This window comes from Ciconia boyciana, chromosome 3 (assembly GCF_034638445.1).
Source record: "Ciconia boyciana chromosome 3, ASM3463844v1, whole genome shotgun sequence".
NCBI lineage: Eukaryota > Metazoa > Chordata > Aves > Ciconiiformes > Ciconiidae > Ciconia > Ciconia boyciana.
In genome coordinates, this window is record NC_132936.1 from 87,906,874 (window position 1) to 87,926,696 (window position 19,823).

Here is a 19,823-nt window from a genome sequence, read left to right on the forward strand (position 1 = left end):
ACAAAATGGACAATATGTAGACATACTCATGATATATATATTGGGCATATATATATATGTATGTGTGTATATAAAATTGCAGAATTTCCTGCTGTATTTTCTTCAGTACATATATTGGACATATGTGTGTGTACATATATATGTATGCATATGTATATGTAACTACATAAACACATATACAGATAATGGAGCTAAACCTTGTAACTAATTAAGAAAAAGCAATCTAGCCTACTCAGCTTTTCTCCTTCAAAAATCCACGTCTGTTGAAGTGCTCTTGTAGAAAACCTTGCTTTGCAATATGCCTTGAATATTCATAAAATGGAAATTGCTAGCTATAGAGCAGGGTGTGGATGCATATGGAAAATGGTTATGTCCTTAGTTTCTGATAAAACAAGAATCATTCAAGGAACAACTAGAACTTACTCACTAAGCACCACACTACCTGGAAATTTTGCATCTCACTCCCTTACCTTTCATAATGCTTCTGCTATTTTGGGGCAAATATCCCTGAACTCAAATTGTAAAGACTTGAGGACATTTGACTTATACTTCAGAAAATTACTAGATTACAATTACTGAAGCTCCTCTGAAATTTCACTTTCATTTTACAAGTGGAGAAAGCAGATGTAACAATACAAGTTTTCTCCCCTCCCTTTCACACACTAAGCTTTGTGTACGTTCTCTGGGGCAGCGATTTGCTAAGAAACGCCGCCTCTTGGCAATTTCTTTAGCAATTAGACTGGCCAATAACAGTATAGCATTTTAGGATGAATAGACAAGCTTGACAGAAAGATCTATCAGCTGTTCAGCCCACACTGCTGTACAAATGAGGAAATGACTGGAATATTAATTGCCTTTAAACAGAAGTAATTACTCACTTTTGTAAGACTACTAGCAGGCAGAAATAGATAACTAGAATAGAATATTATGAAAAATGTTTCATTCTTCTGGCATTTGAGGATGAAAGAGCAAATCCACTTCTTACATCTCTCTTCGTCCTTTCCTTGCTCTGACATTCGGCAATATCTTACAGTTTTTACTTTGCATGAGAATGTGGAACAGTGAATGGATTTGATGCTTAACTACTGAAATCCCAATTTCCAGTTTGCTATTTTTGTCCTCTGCTTGGGATTTGTTAGGCTCTGCTGGTTTTGAAGCAAATGACATGTTGAATTTTTTTCAGACAAAACATTTTAAAAAGATTCATGCACATATCAATTCATGCACATCCTAAAAACATCTAAGGCACTATCTCTTTGAATTCATCTGCTTGAATGACAGTACATGGGTTTGAAGTTTCTTAGGCAATAAATTTAAATAAAGCTTAGCTGCATAATTACGTTGTGAAAAATCTCAATATTTTGATATTCAATAAATTTATTCACAAACCATATTCCAATATTTATAAGCATTCTAAAAGGAAGGGTTTGCACTTCATTTTCCATTTGGCTGCTCGCCTCAGATTTTCACTCTTTTAAATGGACAAACAGCAGATTTATTCTGAAGAAAAGTTAATGTATACCATTCAAGTAGGCTACAGCCTCTTTCAAAAGAAGGAGAATCCAGTTCATGACTTGAAAACACAGGCTATTTGCAGTACTATCTTTAGTTGCTCAGAATACCAGTCTTAGTCTATCATCTACCAAAAGGCATATTTTTTTACTGCAGAGCATCAACAGAACTAGAGAGGAAAGTGAAGAGTTTATGACATAGTTTAATAGAGTTGATTCCTTACAGTTACCCAAGCTGTCATTTTAACCCCATTTCATGTCAACTGAGAGGCTTCTTTCAGCAAAGAATCCATTTGGTGGAAAAGAAGAGATTCTCTCAGCCTATCAATTCTTTGGTATCTTAGTTTCACAAGTGATACTAAGTGGCAACCTGCCCTTACCATATTTCTAAGAGGATTGCTCTCAAGAATAAAGTGTTTGTTGGCACAGCATCACTGTAATGCAGGTCTGTCTCATTCACTATGATTTATGATTTTTCCTATAGCTCTTAATTGCAGAAGTCTTGAACACTGCTCCCTCCCAAGATTCATTTTGAAAAGGTATGAGAAATCATCTGATACTACATTGTTCTTTATAAGTGTAATTCTATGCATCTAATTGGCTGCAGAATTAGTCCACATGCTTGCTCTTTTACTTCATCAGTTGCACCAAATAGAAAATAAGTGTATAGATTTATGGATATTCCCAAATAATGGATGTGTTAATTTAGGTACAATTTTGCAGGTTTCTTAAGATTACACAATGACATCCTTTCCTAAGATGGAAGTGATATGAATATGTGTTGGATGTTTTATCTAGTCTAGAAAACTATTGTATTGGCAGGAAAACTCCCATAAGAAAATGGTTTTTTAGACTACCCAAAAAAATAGGTCTGCTACAGTGAAGGGCTGTAGTTCTAAAAAATTAATAGTGAAACAACAAGAACAGATAATTAAAGTCCCACCCTTTCGTTAGGCTAGAACATACCTGGCATGCTGATGGATGACTGTGATTGAGGTCCCACTGGGAAGATACTATGTCAACAGACTTTTCAGCCATATTAAGCAAATTCATCCAGCCTTGGAAAAGAGACAAATGGGATGGTGCACTGTCTGAATAGTTGATTCCTTCAGGAATATTTTCCACAAGAGCAACCCTGAGAATAGATAAGGAAAAAATAACCACTTAACAAAAGCACTTTTCTTTATTAAAAAGTTCCAAATTGTAAAGAATGTCAGGTTTTGGGGCCTGTGGTTCAACATCTGCTCCCAGAGGCTCTCAGCAGTGTGCCACCCTGCAACTCACTCTGAAGTTGCTGACTGTCATGCTCTGCGCTTCCCAAAACAATAAAATATGAAAATGACCTACTGTTAATGCAGCAAAGCCAACTAAGCTTTTGAAGCTCTGCAAAATTAGTGTAAACATGGAAAAGCTTACTTCTTGTAACACAGTAAGTGGGAATCAGTCCTTAAGGTGAGAATGCGAAGAATGAAACAATCTCTCCTTGCTTTGCCACTCTCATCTTTGCATTTAATTTCTTCTTCTCTCTAAGCAATGTGGGAAGACGTATGCTCCCTGGCATTCTCTTAGGTCTGCTTTTACAGCTGACATTTTATTACATTGCAGTCTCTATATATGAATTCTCCCTTTCCAACTGCTCTAAGCTACCTAATTTTTCAGCTTTTGTTTACCTGTGCAAGGATCTAACTGGGATCCAGTGGTTAAGAAAAGAAGAATTACGCCCTCTTAATTTCCTGTTCTTTTTGGAAGGCTCCTTGATCTTATTGTATATATTCTTCAAAATGCTTGCAGATTACACTACATACATTCACGTGGATCCAAGAAGCTAAACAAACACTGTAGTAAACTGACAGTTCAAAATATGCTCCTCTGCTTCAGGGAAATGATGTGTTTCATTCAGCATACTGCCTCAATGCTAGATTTCCTTAAAATGCAGTAGGTAAAGCTCCTCTCTACACTCAATGAAGGCACCTTAAAAATAAATGCAAGTCAAACAAGTTTCCTAATTCTGTCTTTAGGTAAACAGATGAAATTTTCAACTTATCCAAGTGGCACTTCTATAAGTGCTCCCAACATCTACCACTTTTACTGTGAATCGTACAGAACAGATTTAGGAAAGCTGTAGTAGGGACTTGGAGAATATTCCTCTTAATTGTATCCAAGTATATCAATTATTTCCAGACTGTTTCTGTACTTATTAATGGCATTGATTATCAACTCCAGCAATATGAATATAATTTGTAAACTTTTTTAAGTAAACAATTAATACAAACCTTTAGTGTAAATGAGATTTGTACACTTTTTGACTGTTAGAAAACCAGATTAGTTCAGTATCTTCTATTAATTCAGTTCATCCTACAGGGTCACATGGAAACTTTTACAGCTATTTCAGAATATCAAGCATGTTTGCGAAGTTAACCCATTAAAAGACTGAAGATTAGTACTCTTTAACAGTGTAAAGAAAACCCAGCAAGAATTGTGATGAAGTAAACCTGTGGTAACTATCATTCTTACTCTCCTGGCCTGACAAAAATCCCCCCCAAACCAGAACAGGCACAGCTCCTCCTTCCATTAAACATTCAAGTATGTTCTCTTGTTCCCTAAAATCTGTCAAACAACAGACAAATCACTAAGCTACAATTACTGATTACGTTCTCCACAACATACTTTGAACACACTATTCTATTGTGTGTTCAACATTAAACTTAACTGCATTACAGTAGCGGAGTTGTAACACCAGTAAATTGACTGTAAAAGGTTAAAAACACAACTTCATTTTTTAATTTCTTCAAAGTATACTTTAGCCTAAAACATTCTACCTACCTTGTTTACAAACTTTTCAAAATAACTAGTGCCTTAAAAATGTAGTGCCTATTAGCAATGTCTATTAGCAATGCCGTACTTTTAAAAAGAAACTATTTTACTCTAATGCTCAAGGTTTTAGACTTATTTCTGCTGCATCTAATCCTGCTACAGAACTTAATAAAACTTTTGTTAGATCCCTTGAAAGCCTGATTAATTCTTTTTCAACAGTTAACATTACTAATCATATTGGGGCTCTTAGCAATGTCCATGTTCCCAAGGCTGTTTTAGAGAGCTGTAGGATGGCTACCTTCAAAGAGCAAGAAATTGAAGCACAGAAGATAAAGTAATCTCTACAAGGACATAACACACTCCCCCCCAAAAAAAAACCAAAAAAACAAAACAACCCACAAACAAACAAACAAAACCCAAAAACAAACAGTGGCAAAGATGAGAAATGAATCCATGTCTTTCTGGCCTTTTCCATCCCCTACACAATCACACGTAGATACAGGAAAGAGTTATTTTGAATATTCTCCAAAGACATTCTTCATATCAAATGATTATTCAGAAGATAATCTATCAAATGTAGTTCTGATTTAGCTGGAATTTAAAGGTGCATATCACTTCCTTAACGCAAGATTGTGACCAAAATTTCTCAGTATTAGAATATCACCTTACATACACTGTTTTCTGGTTGAACCTATGCAAATGAATATACAGGAGCCCACAAAATAACTGATAGGATTGAATCTGTCACGGTCACTTCCAGCGGCTTGTAGTGGTGTTTCCAATGGGCTGTACTGAACTGCTGTCTCACTGGAAAGCATTAGCTTAACTTCCATTCTTCCTATCTCTGTCTTTGGCAAGTTGAAAGCTGCCAAAAAGGTAACAGTCACAGAGTCACAGAAGGGCTGAGATGATCTGAAGATCATGTAGCTCAACCCCCTTTGTCAAAGCAGGGTCAACGACAGCAGGTTGCTTAGTACGTTGTCCAGTCAGGTTTTGAATAGCTCCATTATCTCCAAGTCCAAGAAGCTTAACATGTTATATTTGAGATTAGGGCCCTGATCCAGCCAAACACATACATGCTTATTTCTGATGCACTGACTTCATGTTATTTAGGTCCGAAGTAGGGGAAAATGCTATATGTATGTATCATAAACCCAGATTCCACAAGCCACTGGAAGCTATACCTTAAAGTGTAATGCAGGAAGAGCTGCGGATGTGGGTCATTGCTCTATAGATACATTTGGGTACAGATACCATCAAGATATGCAAAAAAGCTGAGCTCTTCCTCCTGTTCCACAGGTTAAAACCATTTACTTATTTAAAGATAGTAACAAGGCAAATTTGCTGGGCAAAATGAAATGCACCTCCCTCTTACAAGGGCCCTTGTCAGGGACAAGGTGCCTCTTGGTAAGGAAGTTTGTCCTGACTGTTGGGCTAAACTTGCTCTTCACTAGGAGATCAGCTCCCAGCTTTTCAATCTGCATACCATTCAGCAGGCTACAGCACTAGCACTAAATAAGGGATGTGACCACGCAGCTCCTGCCATTGTATAATTTGGGTTTCATTATGTAATAGAAGCCAAATGCATTCCAGTTAGCGAAACTGTTATTCAGAACAGATATTATCTGTTAATATATTTCCTAGTCTTTTGTTTAACTAAATAGTAAGTACTTCGTGTTCTTTAGCAGACAAAGACATTTCATCTAGCTAGGGCACTAGTTAAAGTGTTGTTTTCTGAGTTTAGACTTCCCTTTAATAATGAACTGATTCTGCCAAAACCCCCCAATATATTCCCCTACCCACTCAAGAACTCAACACCAAGCTCAGAAGTTTAAAAAAGTCAACCACCAAGTTTCTAAACTAAGTAATTTTGCCTTCATAATATTCCCTTTTGCTTTGGCACAATAGCAAAGTTCCAGTGCTTAGTCAAGAAGAGTTTTGTTAAACCTTCTGTGCAAAAGTTTGAGTTTGCAAGCCCCAATTCCATCAATAAAAGCTAAATTTAGCTCTCATTTTTGTTCCCATATGACCCACAAAGAGGTTTTTCAAATATGGTATATAACAAAAACTTCCAGGAGAGAAGGTCATTCACAGACTTTGAAGATGATCAGACATGGTGACATAATTTATTCTGCAAAAATGGCATATTAACAAAGCAAACAGAACAAATGTAACATGGTGATTAAAACAGAGTTTTCCTATGCTCAAAATCATTAGCAGATAACCTTACACCTGGTGGGTGAGATGTCCTTCCCTTCTCCGATTCCCTGGTGCTCTAAGTATTTCATCTGATTAATGCCAACATAGGCTAGCCTCTTCAGTTATACAGCTGAATATTCTCAAACCTACCTCACACAAACTGAGAAACCTGAAAGTAATGTTCGACGATTTCTGTGAAGCTATAGAGAGACAAGGGTCAGAGCTGAGATTCAAGCTCCTCTAAAGTAACAGAAATGTGGTAAGCAGTATAATGGTATTTAATGCCTACCAAAGAAGAGACCTTGACCTCAATAATAAGACTCTTCTGAGCTCAGCTACATGACTTGCATTTAGTTATTTCAAGTGAATTCTGTCCAGGCTAAGGATTCTTCATCATCTTTGACAGTCCTTTGGTCAGAAAGCGAGAAGGTTTGTTTCTGATCTCACACCAATTTTTTCCTCTGAAGGAAACAGAAATACTCTTAATTTAGCATCTGGGTTAATTAGAGTAGAAAGAGGGCTAGGGCAGTGAAAATAGGCGGTCTATATATCTGTCCCTTGAATAAACTTGGGGTTATTGTCAAAAATGTATAGCTCTGTTGAAAAGTTTAGCTGTAATGATTACACAAGTATAAAAGGAAAGTTCTTTTGATAGTTCAAACTTCACACCATGTTAAAATGATAAGCTGTAGAACATTATTCACTCCAGTTTGTCTCAATCAAGTCATACACTAAAGAAAATTCAGGTCATATGCACTTGAGTGTCTCTACAACATCTGAATTTACTCACTATTAAAGGGAAGAAATGTGATAAGAAAACACTGCAATGATTTGTATGAGACAATAAAGAAATGAAAGATGAGCAAAGGCTATCTTTGTCATAAGGCTGCTATATTTCAGTCAAGGGAGAGGAAAAAGGGAAAAGAGAGAGAACAAGGAAAAGAGAGAGAGAAAAGGAAACTAGAGAGAACAAGGAAACGAGAGAGAAGAGAGAGGGAAGAGAGAGAAAAGAGAGAGAAAAGAGAGAGAAAAGAGAGAGAAAAGAGAGAGAAAAGAGAGAGAAAAGAAAACAAAAAAGAGGACTGGGAAAGGTGTGTAAGTCCTCCCCCTACACCAGGGTCCTAGTTAAAGATACCCTCTTGTGACCCCTCTCTCTCTCAATCCAGAAGCCCTGGAACCACCAACCCCTGCCCTGAAGGACCACAGCTCCTCACAGAGTTCTAGCTCCTCCTTTGTTATAAACCCAGAGTCTTAATATCCATTCAAAACCTACCATCTTTCTCAGACCAGTGCTTTCACTTGAGGTTTTCACCATGTCACCTTCAAGACCTCCACTTTGTTCTACATCATATCACTCCTACCACTCTCCTCCCTCACATCTACTCATTAGCTGCCATGCTGGCCAAGACCATCTTCTCTTTAGCTCCTCAACAGAACCACAGGTCCAGCTCTTTGTTTCTGAAAGGGATTAAGAAATATCCTTCTAGACAGGGTATAATTACTATTTCAAAAACATGCAGAACAAACTCTTTTTTCTGGGTTTAGAGAAGTGTCCTAAAAAAAAGAGAAAGTATGGCACAATTTGTTGATATAGTTGGATATTCCTCTTACAGTCAGTGGTAAGGATTTGGAAGATCAAGCGCTACAATTCTACTTCAGATCAGACTCCAGAGCATAAAGGTATGCAGTATATTTTGGTAATTACATGGTATATCCAGTAAAGAAAAATTAAACTGTGCATTATATGTAATATTTACTCTGTAATTAATTACATCTAATTCTTCCAGTATGAGAAATTACAAAATCTGCTAGCTATGATGTACTTATGCCATTTATTTCAATTTTAAATAAAATATGTTTGACCCATTAAATTCATGGCAGAACACAATGGCTAAAAGTGAAATGGCGAGCAGATAAGACAATTTAAAATGGACTGTGAACTCAGAGTAAGTCCTCAAAAGCACCTAGATTATTAGCATCTAACTGAGAATATCACAAGCTCTGCAACAGTCCTCTAACACCGACAATCTCAACTGGTGAGGCACGTGTATGTGCGTTTGTACACATGCATGTGCCTGAGTATATGCACGCTACAAAAGCTCTTTCCTGACTTTTACTTGCCTGCTTTTTCAATTGAAGTCATGAAGACTTTGATCTCCAGAGACAAAATCTTGGGATGCTGAATGCTTGGTTTAAGACTATGCTTTGAATTAGATCTGCAGTGAATGCAGATAAGTTCAGATTTATGATATTAAATATATTTTTCTGCAGACATGCAGCATTGGGCTCCAGTACAGAGCTTTATCTGAACATTTCTGAGTATGTGATAGAGCAGACTAGTGTGATGTTTAAACTGAAAAGCTGCTCTCGGTGCCTCCCTGACAAATACGTATTTTCAACATGATTCCACATACTCAATAATAAAACACTACAATGAGCACATTAACACTTATTATTTTAAGAAATCAAACTGTGCTGGAATTTTAGAGACACATAACACCAGTCTGTTTTGAAGGAAGATTCTTCATCTCTTGATTGTCTTTATATTCAGAATCTGGTAACCAGTCATGAGATATGAGGGTAAAAAGGTAAAAACCTGTTGTATAGGAAGTCCAACTACATGGTCTAAAGCAGATTTCCTAACTTCCCTGTCCTTGGACATGTGAACTGCAACCTAGTGGGATAAAAGGGGAGTGGTTTAACAGGGTTGATGGTGTGCACGTAAATGGGACTACTAGACTGTTGTGTTGGAGCATATAATGAAATAGAGCTATGGCTACAGGGTGCAGCAAAGCTGCCTTCCTTCTAGCCGTGCTGCCTCAAGCCAAGGAGGCACATACTGCTCCTGGGCTTCTGCTCTTCACCACAGCAGTCAGTCAGTGACTCCTCAGTCACACTGCTCACCTGGGCCAGTGTGGATGCCACCAGGGCACCCTGACACAGCATTTCACATTACAAATGCAAGACATGCAGATAATTTGCTAAGTAACATGCAGCTAGAGCCGGTTAAGCCGTCCTGCACCTACTGCAAACAGTTTGACAGATTTCCTAACCAGTGGCCTAAATTCTGTGAATACCATCTGTGACTGGACTCAGAAGACACAGGCCCCTTCAGCCAAGTGAGTGGCCTGATCCTATTTAACATGCAGCTGCAGGAGGTGGCTGTGGCACAAGAGTGGGAATAAACAGCACTACCAACTTCAAGTGTTCACTGAACTCTAGCCTTAAGCACTTCAGCTAATGCCTAAAATTAAGTTGCCTTTCAGCTTTCCCCTTCTATGTCTGCCCCTTCTTTGCACTTGTCTCCTTTCAACTTTTCTTAGTGGTCCACAGAAGCGATTGAAGTATGCTAACTATATACCAACACATATTTTAACTCCTCACCTCTTAGGCCTTTTTATATTTTCCATAATCAACTTGGAGATCACTTAGTTTTTGCTGTTCCCACATAATAATTTTTGTGCCCACTCATCACGATGTCTACAAGCCAAATATAGTGTGCAGACATGCACAATGCATCCATCAAGCTTGGCAGATTTTACGTGCCAGATTCTTGGTTGCTACAATATAAAAATAAGAATTTCAGTCAGCAGTTATGTCAGTGGAACAATATTGTTTGTTACCAGTTGAAGGTTAGACTCAATTCTCTGGGCCTATAGAACAAGTAACTAGAAGCACTCCAGGAATACCTCTTCTCTTTGGATTGCCCCATGGATTGTTATGTAAGAAAAAGATTATTCCCTCCCTCTCATACCATCATCTTCAGAAAGAACATACCAACAATAAAATCCTACTGTTTCAACTTCCCTCAAGTGACAAGCAACACAATATTTGTGTTGTAAGATACCATAGACACATAAGTTTCAAAAGAAGGACCCACTATACAAAGATAGAAGTCATCTAAGGTTTAAACCTGTGAATGATTTCAAATTAAACATATTTTAGGTGATAAGATGAAATTTACACAGTTGTATTTCAGATGCAACTTTCTGTTCTGAAAGGCAAAACTGCATCCAAAAGAGGGAAAGAATTGACCAGATGTTTTACAATGTCACTTCAGCCTACTGGGTACAGTATTTCCCCTGTGCCAAAGCAAGTCTGAACCTTAGTCAGAAATTCAATCTAGCCTGCCATGACCGTTTTAATACTGGAACTAAGACAGCAGTCATATAAAGTATCAAATGAAAAAGGAGCACAGACATGGGGAGGAAAGAAAAACACAAGAAAGAATAAATAGCAAAGATCTTAATTTGTTTGTACTGACATGACTGATATTTGCCTCAGTTCAAAAAAACATATAAATAAAGTGCAACTTAGCATTGAGCCTTTAAGTAGCCTTATTGATTTTCTTAGGACTTCTCATATGCTTGATGCAGACTTAGGCATTTTCTTGAATTATGCAGGTCAGTCCAGCTCAATACTGATCTTTTCCCTCCACTATTACATATCCAGGCTCACACCAAAACAATCCTTGTCAACTGCCCCTTGCTCCATAAATAGGATGCTGAAATGAAGGTTGTTGATTCCATTGTATAAAACTATTTAGCAGCATGAAGACTCAATAACAAATCCCTCATAAAAGAAGAAAAAAATATTTCAAATGCAATTTAAGGGGACAGTCAAAATATGTGTAAAGACCCTTCTGGAATAAAAATAACATGTGGTTTTCCTTCAGGTGCTTTGCTTTAGGTTTCTAGCTCTGTTATGTTAAGCCTGAACCACAATACTAGCACACCTGTTGAAAAATACCTAGATAACTTAGGTATTTTTAAATTGTGTCAAAAGCAAATTAATATAACTAATTATTAAAGTCCAGTCATCAGTAAGCACAATAAAGCTGAGAACTAGCAATCACTAACAGGTATCATCAGCTGAGACCCTGAAATCTCTCTCTACCAGGTAGAATTAACAACATAAGAATGCAGTGGACCAAAGAAATTTTTAATTTACTGAATTGACTTTAATTGTTAATTTACTGAACAGATAGGATGTGGAGTTTGGTCCTCTAGACTTCAATCTGGCATTTCTCAGCAATTCAGCAAAGAAGATATTTCACAGGTCCTGAACATACAAACCTAATTCTTCCAGAATTAAATGTAAACATTGAGTGTAAACAAAATGAAAACATTTTACTGTAACTTTCTGCTTCACAATCCTATGATGAAGCCCAGTAGAGTCACAATTCCTAATTTCTCAGAACGATTTCTTTTGTTACCTTCTGCAACCATTTATATACATACAGACGAAACAGATAAAAACCTAGTATGTCAGAACAGATATATGTTTTAAGGAATAATTATAAACGTCTCATAGTTTCTGTTTGGGACAACAAGTTTATCAATGCCAGCTAAGGAAAAATACAGTATCAAGCTGAGCAGCCAAGCCATCAAACCAGAAATGAGCATATGTACATTTAATAAAGGCAAGTGTAGAAACATAATAAAATTAAAATCTACATGATAGAGGTCTTGTGCCACTCCTAATTTCAATTTTGTCATATTCAATTTTCTCATTCAAATTCAATTCTAATGATGTCTGTGGGGAAATGTATCTTTAGGAGGCTCTAAGTCAGTTGTTACTTTATTCACATACTTAAGTCAGAAAACTGAGTAAACCAGACCTCTGTCATTCCCTGCTTCTACATGACTGCTGTAATTTGTGAAGTTCAAAGAGTAAAAGTAAAAAGATACCAAGACTAAAGAAACAGACCAATTAAAAGCCAGTCGAATGCTGAAATGTGTAAAAGACATACGAAAAATCTTTTTACAACCCTTTTCAGAAACCACAAGCAACATGCTCCAACAAAACAGACGACAGTTGAGGTATCTTTATTTCTCTCAAAGCTGCTTCTGAGGATGTTTTATTATTATTTTCAACTAATCCAAGAACAGACTAACCACAGAACCTGAGGAGTGATAAACTCCATGAAATATGAAACATGAGAAATGTTGTGAAGCAGAGAGGACAAAAAGAAGGTGAAAATACAGAAAGTCTGCAAAGAGCAATTTTGAGGCGTTAACCCTGTCCCTGATAAGAAATTGTATCATGATTGGGATCTGCAGCAAAAAAACTTGAAGAAATTCTACTGAAAGACCCAGAATTAACCCTTAGCGAAGATATTAGAGATTGCCAGAATCACCTAGGGAAGGCAGACACCCCTCTGAGAAGCAGACATAAAAAGCTCACATAACTCTAAGGAAGAACACCACTGCAGAAGGGAATAAGGAGCTTCAATTGGCATTGCAGCAAAAAACCCAGCAGACAGGATCATCAAATAATTCAGGTTGGAAGATACCCCTGGAGGTCATCTAAGTCTAGCTCAAAACAGGTCCACTTAGATCAGGTTGCTCAGCACTTTGTCTGGTAAAGCGTTGAATATCTCCAAGGATGGAGATTACACAATCTTCTCTGGGTGCCTGTTTTGATATTTGACCACTCACAATGGTCAAATACACAAACAACCCATGTACTTTATTGGAATTTCCTGTGCTGCGATTGGTATCTGTTGCCTCTTGTCCTATCACTGTGCACCCTCAAGAAGACTCTGGTTCTGTTGTCTCTATAACCACCCATAAGGTAGCTGTAGACAGCAGTAAGATCTCTCCCTTCTCTTAGAAGGCTAAACACTTCTCTCAGCCTCTGCTTGTACTTCGTGGACTCAAGTGCCCTAACTATTCACTAGATCTGCTCTAGTGTGTCAGTATCTTTCTGGTATTGGAGGACCCAAAACTGGACACAGTACTCCAAATGTAGTCTCACAGGTGCTGAACAGATGGGAAGAATAATTTCTCTCGCCCTGCTGGCTACACTCTTGCTGATAAAGCTCAGCATGCAGTTGCCCTCCTCTGACTCATATTCAAGCTTGTTGTCTACCAAGAACCCCAGATCCTTTTCTGCAAAGCTGCCTTCTAACCACTTGCACAGGGTTATTCCAACCCAGGTGCGAGACTTCACACTGGCCCACATTGAATTGGTACTGATGATCACAACTCTGAGCCCAACAGAACAGCTGGTATTCCACCCAGTTCACGCTCTTCCCTGACAAAATAACAATGACACTAACAAAAGCATGAGCTGAAGCAAACAGAAGAAACAGCTTCTCGATAAGTTACAAATGCAAAAGGTTTCATGTCTTTATATAAGGGACATCAGCGTTGTCTGATTACTTGCTGCCTAACATCAAACATGGTCTGTCCCAACAACTTTTCAAGATTATTTTGCCATTTACAACAGTAGGATTTGCAAACTACAGTCCTTGAAGAGATTTGCTGGTTGCACACACTATCTCTGAATAGGTGACAAAAGCACAGTGCCATTTCCTTAAGTCACTACTATACAACATGAAAGTTCTTTAAAGGCAACAAGAAAACTGTTGTAAAGGAAAAAAAATTAAATTTAGGAATAAAGATTCTATGATAAAAGCTAGTGATATTTTACACTGATTTAAAATGAACAGCAAGAAATCTGATAAAGCTTTTCATTCAATCCCAGTCTATTAAAAGTCAAATAACCTATGTTAATAGTTAAGTAAAATGCCCTGCCCTAGTACCCAGGCTCCTCCAGTTCTTCATCTGTAGCACCCTTTCTTGCTTTTCATCTGCAAATGAATTATTTTTGTGCTTTGCAGTATTAAGTAACTTTTCTGTAACTCCACACCACAAGATCACCTCTTGTCTTCTATGATATTACCCAATTCTTTTGCAGAATTACCAGGTTCTTCTTAACATTGACAGTATTTCTCAAACTAGCTTTTAGGCACAAAATACACAAGTTAAAATATAAAATGGTATTGATCTTGAGGATCACTGATTCTTGAAAAACACTGCTGTGCCCTTCCTGTTCATGATTTTACAGTACCCACCGTTGCCTTCCCTTGGGGCAATTTCTCATCCACCAAATGGTTTGCTCAGGCTTACGCAGAGTAGATCCACTGCCTTACCTTGTTAAAGTAGTCAGTTACCTTATCACTGGAAATATATTATTCTGATACAACCTATCTTTTACAAAATCAAGGGGAAATTTTTATCCCTCTTTCCAACATCTCTGTGTTAAAACGTTATATAACACTGAAGTCAAATTTACAGGCTGGGACAGGACGGGATTTTTTTTTTTTTTTTTTTTTTTTTTAAGTAGAGGATCTGTTAACTTACAAACACTACCTGGGAAAGTATAAAACTTCAAGTAACCTATCCCAAAGAGACCAGGCTTTCATCACAACAGATGAAAATAATTTTACTTGACTTAATCATACATTATAATGAGTAAATTAAAAAAAAAGGCAATATAGATGGGATGTGGAAAATTCACTTGCTACAGGGAATGAGATATATGGAAATTATTAATTAAATTACTATAGAACAAAACCAACTATAAGACAAGAAAGATAGATACATAAAACCAAAAGTAAAGCTTATTTCAAAGAAACTTCAATAGGAACACTAACTAGTAAAGCAAAAATATTCCCTAATGTACTCCAGTTCAGCAGCTGTGCTTATAAAAGGGTTTGGACATTTATAGCTAGAAATCTCTACATAAAAATAGGTTCAAGGACAGAGAAACACAAAATGTTCTATTACCCTAATTTATACAAAGTGATTGGACAGGAAGCCATCTTATCTTCATCCAAAAAAAGGAAAAAAAAAAAGTTTATTGGTTACTCATTACTCAGGCTATTCCTTTTCCCTATGAAAACCTCAAAATTATTTCATTTCCCCATCTCCGGTATTTTCTGGACCTATACTTTCTCAGTTAACATAACTAAAGATAAGTTAATCAGATACTGCCTGCAGTACTCATATAGGCTAAACTACCACTCATTCTTTTCTTATTCTGTTTCTAATACTTATCATAAACTATGCCCTATAGCATCTGGGTAAATAATTTACCCAGACTTACTAAAAGAAAAGGATTGACAGGTCTACATTGCTGAAATGTTATTTTCCCACTGCAGCATAGAAACATCAGATGAAAACTCAGCAATATTTTGAGATAGGAATTGCGTTGCTCCATGCCAATCTTCTCAGGAGTTCCACCCTCTCTAGCATAATTCCTCTGGTGGCTATTTTAGAGATATAATGAAAGGTTATTGCATCTAACTTTCTTACAAGTTCAAGACTAAGTTCTTTAGGGTACAGATTGTGTCATCTCATGTTTTTGTGCAACACCTAATATATTCTGGACAATATATTACAGACCATATCAGGACTATGTAAAGAAAGATAGATGCAAGGACAGATAAAACCAACAGGCTACAACTGGATTAATTTATTGTTCCTAACCCTTACTAGTAGAAACACCTGGACCCTCAACAAATAACCTACAATTCAGAGTAGATTCCTCCCACCTTGTCACACAATCTTTCAAAACCCCTCCTCCGGTCTACCATTACAGGAGGGAGATATTTTGAAAAGAGGATGTTGATCTGAAGATTTCACATCTCCTCTGTTCCCAACACCAGAGAAACCTCAGGGATGAGAAGGAGCGGAGGAGTTTGTTTCTGTGAACTGGTACTTTAGTTATAACCAATTATAAATGTTTAAAAAAAAAAAAATCTCTCCTGAAAGAAGAATTCCTATGACCTACTTTTCTTTAATCAAACTATGCATATCAATGGAGATGCTATGGCAGGACAAAAGTCTTCAAGTATGTCTCTGTCCTTTGGCTCCAATGAGTCGCAATAAATAACGCAAGTAATTGATGAGCTGCACAGCATCTTCAAAACAAAGCCCCTGTTACTGATGCTCCAAAGACAGAAATGGGGACAAAGCTACAGAGAACAAGAGACTCTAAAAAGGTTTATATTAATGGTGATGGGAGAGGGAAAGGCAGTAACAGAATATAGGCTCTTTGCCTCTTGTATTTGTCCACTGGCAAGCAAAGGCTTCTCACAAAACTGATTGGTTTCCTCTTGCCCTCCCAGGTGCAAGCCAAGTGTTTATGGAAACTGTACACTTCCATGGATCCCCATGTGTCCCTCACCTGAGGAGGCAGATGGTGGACTGTGGTGAAGCAAACCAAATTAAAAACTGGCCTCCCTAAAGTCAATAACAAAATTCCTAACAGTTCAGTTGGAACAGAACTTAGCTCTAACTTAATAATTTTAAATAACCTCCAAAAAAGCCTATACGTAAGGGATTCTACAGTAGTTCATGTCTTAAACCCATTAACTGTCTGTTTGATCTCATTAATACTCAACTTCAGTTAATTCTGGCCCAGCAATTTTTGTGCCTCATGAGTTTATGTATATAAAAAAAAGAATAAATCATTAGTATGTAGAAGAATCACAAATGTTTTAATTTGCAAGGAATGAAAATTGCAAGTGAACATTTTTATCAGTCAAGTTTAAATGTTATTGATTATCAAAAGTATTGTAGAAAAAAGCCATTCAAGGCTGTTTAATATCTGCTGTAAAGGTCAGGCTCCGCTGGGAGTACCCTCATCAGTGGGTGCACACACACCCCCACAGGAAAAAACAAAAAACAAACAAAACCCCAAAACAAACAAACAAACCCCAACACACGCTTTCTCTTTACACAGTTGCTCATTCTATGGGCCATATGAACTTTGCATTATTTCCTACCCACAGTTTTCACAGACAGCACAAAACACATACCTGGCCATGTCCCTGATATAGTGATTAAGATACTCTTCCGAAAGGGAAGATGCAAAGAAAAGCTTACAGCTCAGATCTTCTGCTTTCCATCTACTGCTCACTCTATTAAGGCAGGCACCAACCTCCTCGCCTGGCACGGTTATGAGCTCGGTGGTGTGAGCTCTGCTTGGTTTGGTCTGAGCATTTCTCCCAGATCTGTAATTACCCAGAGAAGCATTTTAATTGTGAATCCCAAGGTTGCTGAAGGACGAGATGGGGAACTCTGCTAAAAAGGTAGCAGTGTTAGAAATGCAGAGTAGGAGAAACCTTGCCTGGTTGGGGTAGATTTTTCATTGGGGTAATTTTTTAATTTTCATTTTTAATAGATTCTTTAAAAAAATATTTTTATGGATTATTTTCGACCCTTCAGCTCCCAATTTCTGCCTAATTTGCATTTCAGTACACAAGATGCAGTTTGGGGTATCTACATGATTTTTCAAAGGAGGCCATTTCTAGTCAAAGCTACAATAAGACAAAGTGAGAGGACAGAACTATCACAAGCAATTTAGAGTTCTCAAAATAATTTTAAAAACAACACAATCCTGACATGACAACATAGGCATATTGTCTGGTCTGTTCTAATTCTAGCATAATTACATGGTGAAGAACTTCTTGGCCACAGGAGTAACCAAGCACAAAACCAAGACTGAAAGAATTTCTTCTAATTTAGCTAAAATAGCAAGTCCTGTTTAGGACAGGACTTACTCTTGTGCCTGGGGAAATTTATAACAATATTCCACTAACTTCTTTTACAGGATCAAGATCAAGTCTTTGGTAAACAGGGTTTTCCCTGTTCTTCTGTGTACTGCACGAATGAGAAATACATCATTTACAATACTCTCTTGACTGGACAGTTTCCATTCTATTAGCCCACTCCTTATTAAGCTGTTTTCTGACTCAATTCATCACAATTTTTGTAATGAATACTTGTCAATACCTTATTTACCCTACAATGCATTCCTAAAAGAAGTCCTTCAATATGAAGTTAGCATCTCTTTGCCAAGTAATGGATTTGCCTTTCCTCCCAAAATATGTTGCAACATAACTTCCTTTCCTAGTTTTCCTTAATCCTTCAGGTCTTGGCTGACAGTCCTCCAAATACACATTAAGTCACCTATCCAACTTCAGGAGTTTACACTGGCACATCCTCACTGCTGTATTTGATTATTCAGGTTTTAGGAAGTGCATTTTGGAAATCTATCCTGGACAAAAAATGCACTGTACTTGGAGGATAACACAGCCATTACTGTGATTTAGAGCACACAGAAGTAAACAATTTAAATCATTCTTATTTTATACTGTTTATATTCCTTTCCTACTGTCCAGTTTCAAATACTAACTACATGAATAAAATCACTGTTTTATTTGCCACTAGCTCAAATACAATCAGAAAAATAAAATTTTTAAAACAAGCCTGTTTATAACAGCAAGGGTTTTTTTGCACCTTACAAATGTACACAATAAAATAAATACCAATCTACAAACTGCATGTCTGGAAAATAACTAAATCTTTGGGAAACTAGTTTGATCCGTGGAAGAACAAACTAAAAGTAAATATGAAATTCAAAAGAGTTCACCAAGTAGTATGCCTATTCAAGAGCATCAATGAAAACAAAACTACAGAATGACAAATTCTTTTGGAGGTTACCAAAATAAAAAGCAGGGCAAGCAGGACAGATCTAAGACGAACACAACCACCACCCTTCCACCCCCCTCAAAAAAATCCCACAACCCAAACAGGCAGAAGGTATGTGAACAATGCATAAGAAGCCTAAGGTGCGTTCCAAATTACCATGGTACATTCAAGCTTTCAAGTTTAGGACACACCTTTTAGGTACTGACACCTGGAAATGGATTTGGCTTATTCCTCTTATTCTCTTCTCTGCAGCATCAATGTAAACAAGCTGAAAGCAGAGAAATATGACATGCAGACTCAAGACAATCGTACTGTGAACAGCTTGATACAGTGCGGCACATTTTGTCCAAAATCTGCTTTTAAAAATAAACAGCACTCTTCAATAGCAAATAGACTCCGGGGGGGTGTGGGGAAGAGAGAGATGGTCTTAAGTGGCATGAAAGTCATCTTGTGTCTTCTAGACACAAGTGCCTGACAATCACAGGACAGGACCATAACAGCCTGGCACAGACACTGAACATCCCTAAACTTGTTCAAATTCTCAATAAGGAAACCCATAGCGATACCCCAAAATGGAACAGCATACCTGTGTTGTAGCAAACATAAAAGAGTATAACATACTACTACACAACCTCAGAATAAACAGAATAAAACAGTTTAGGGACAATTTTAAATTAATTTTGCTATGTATATAATTCATGACTAGTTTGACGATATTAAAAGAAATCCCAATAATTTTACCCGTTGACGCAAATAAAATGTAGTGTGCTTAACAAGGTTTTCTGTAGACCTCATGCACTAAGCTAAAGTAGGATTGTATATCATTTAATCAAATTAATTCCAAATACTGTTTAGGGTATTATTTGATTTTTTTTTTTTTTTAATATATGACACTCAACCAAGAAGAAATTAAGTAACAGAAATGAGGTGCAGTGTTGGTGGCAAATTAAACTGAAATGAAAAAAATTAAGAAGTGTTTTGGTTTGTTTTTTTCATTTATTTTGTTGTTACA

General features: G+C 37.1%; 1 protein-coding gene across 4 annotated transcripts in view; it reads right to left on the reverse strand.

Annotated features, from left to right (window-relative positions):
* PLD5 (phospholipase D family member 5) overlaps positions 1-19,823 on the reverse strand; it is a 189,133-nt gene that overhangs the window by 69,545 nt on the left and 99,765 nt on the right. For all 4 annotated transcript variants that reach the window (XM_072856464.1, XM_072856462.1, XM_072856463.1 and 1 more), the window contains one exon: positions 2,478-2,646. In XM_072856464.1, coding sequence (XP_072712565.1) covers positions 2,478-2,646 — 169 coding nt within the window. The remainder of the gene's footprint in view (positions 1-2,477; positions 2,647-19,823) is intronic.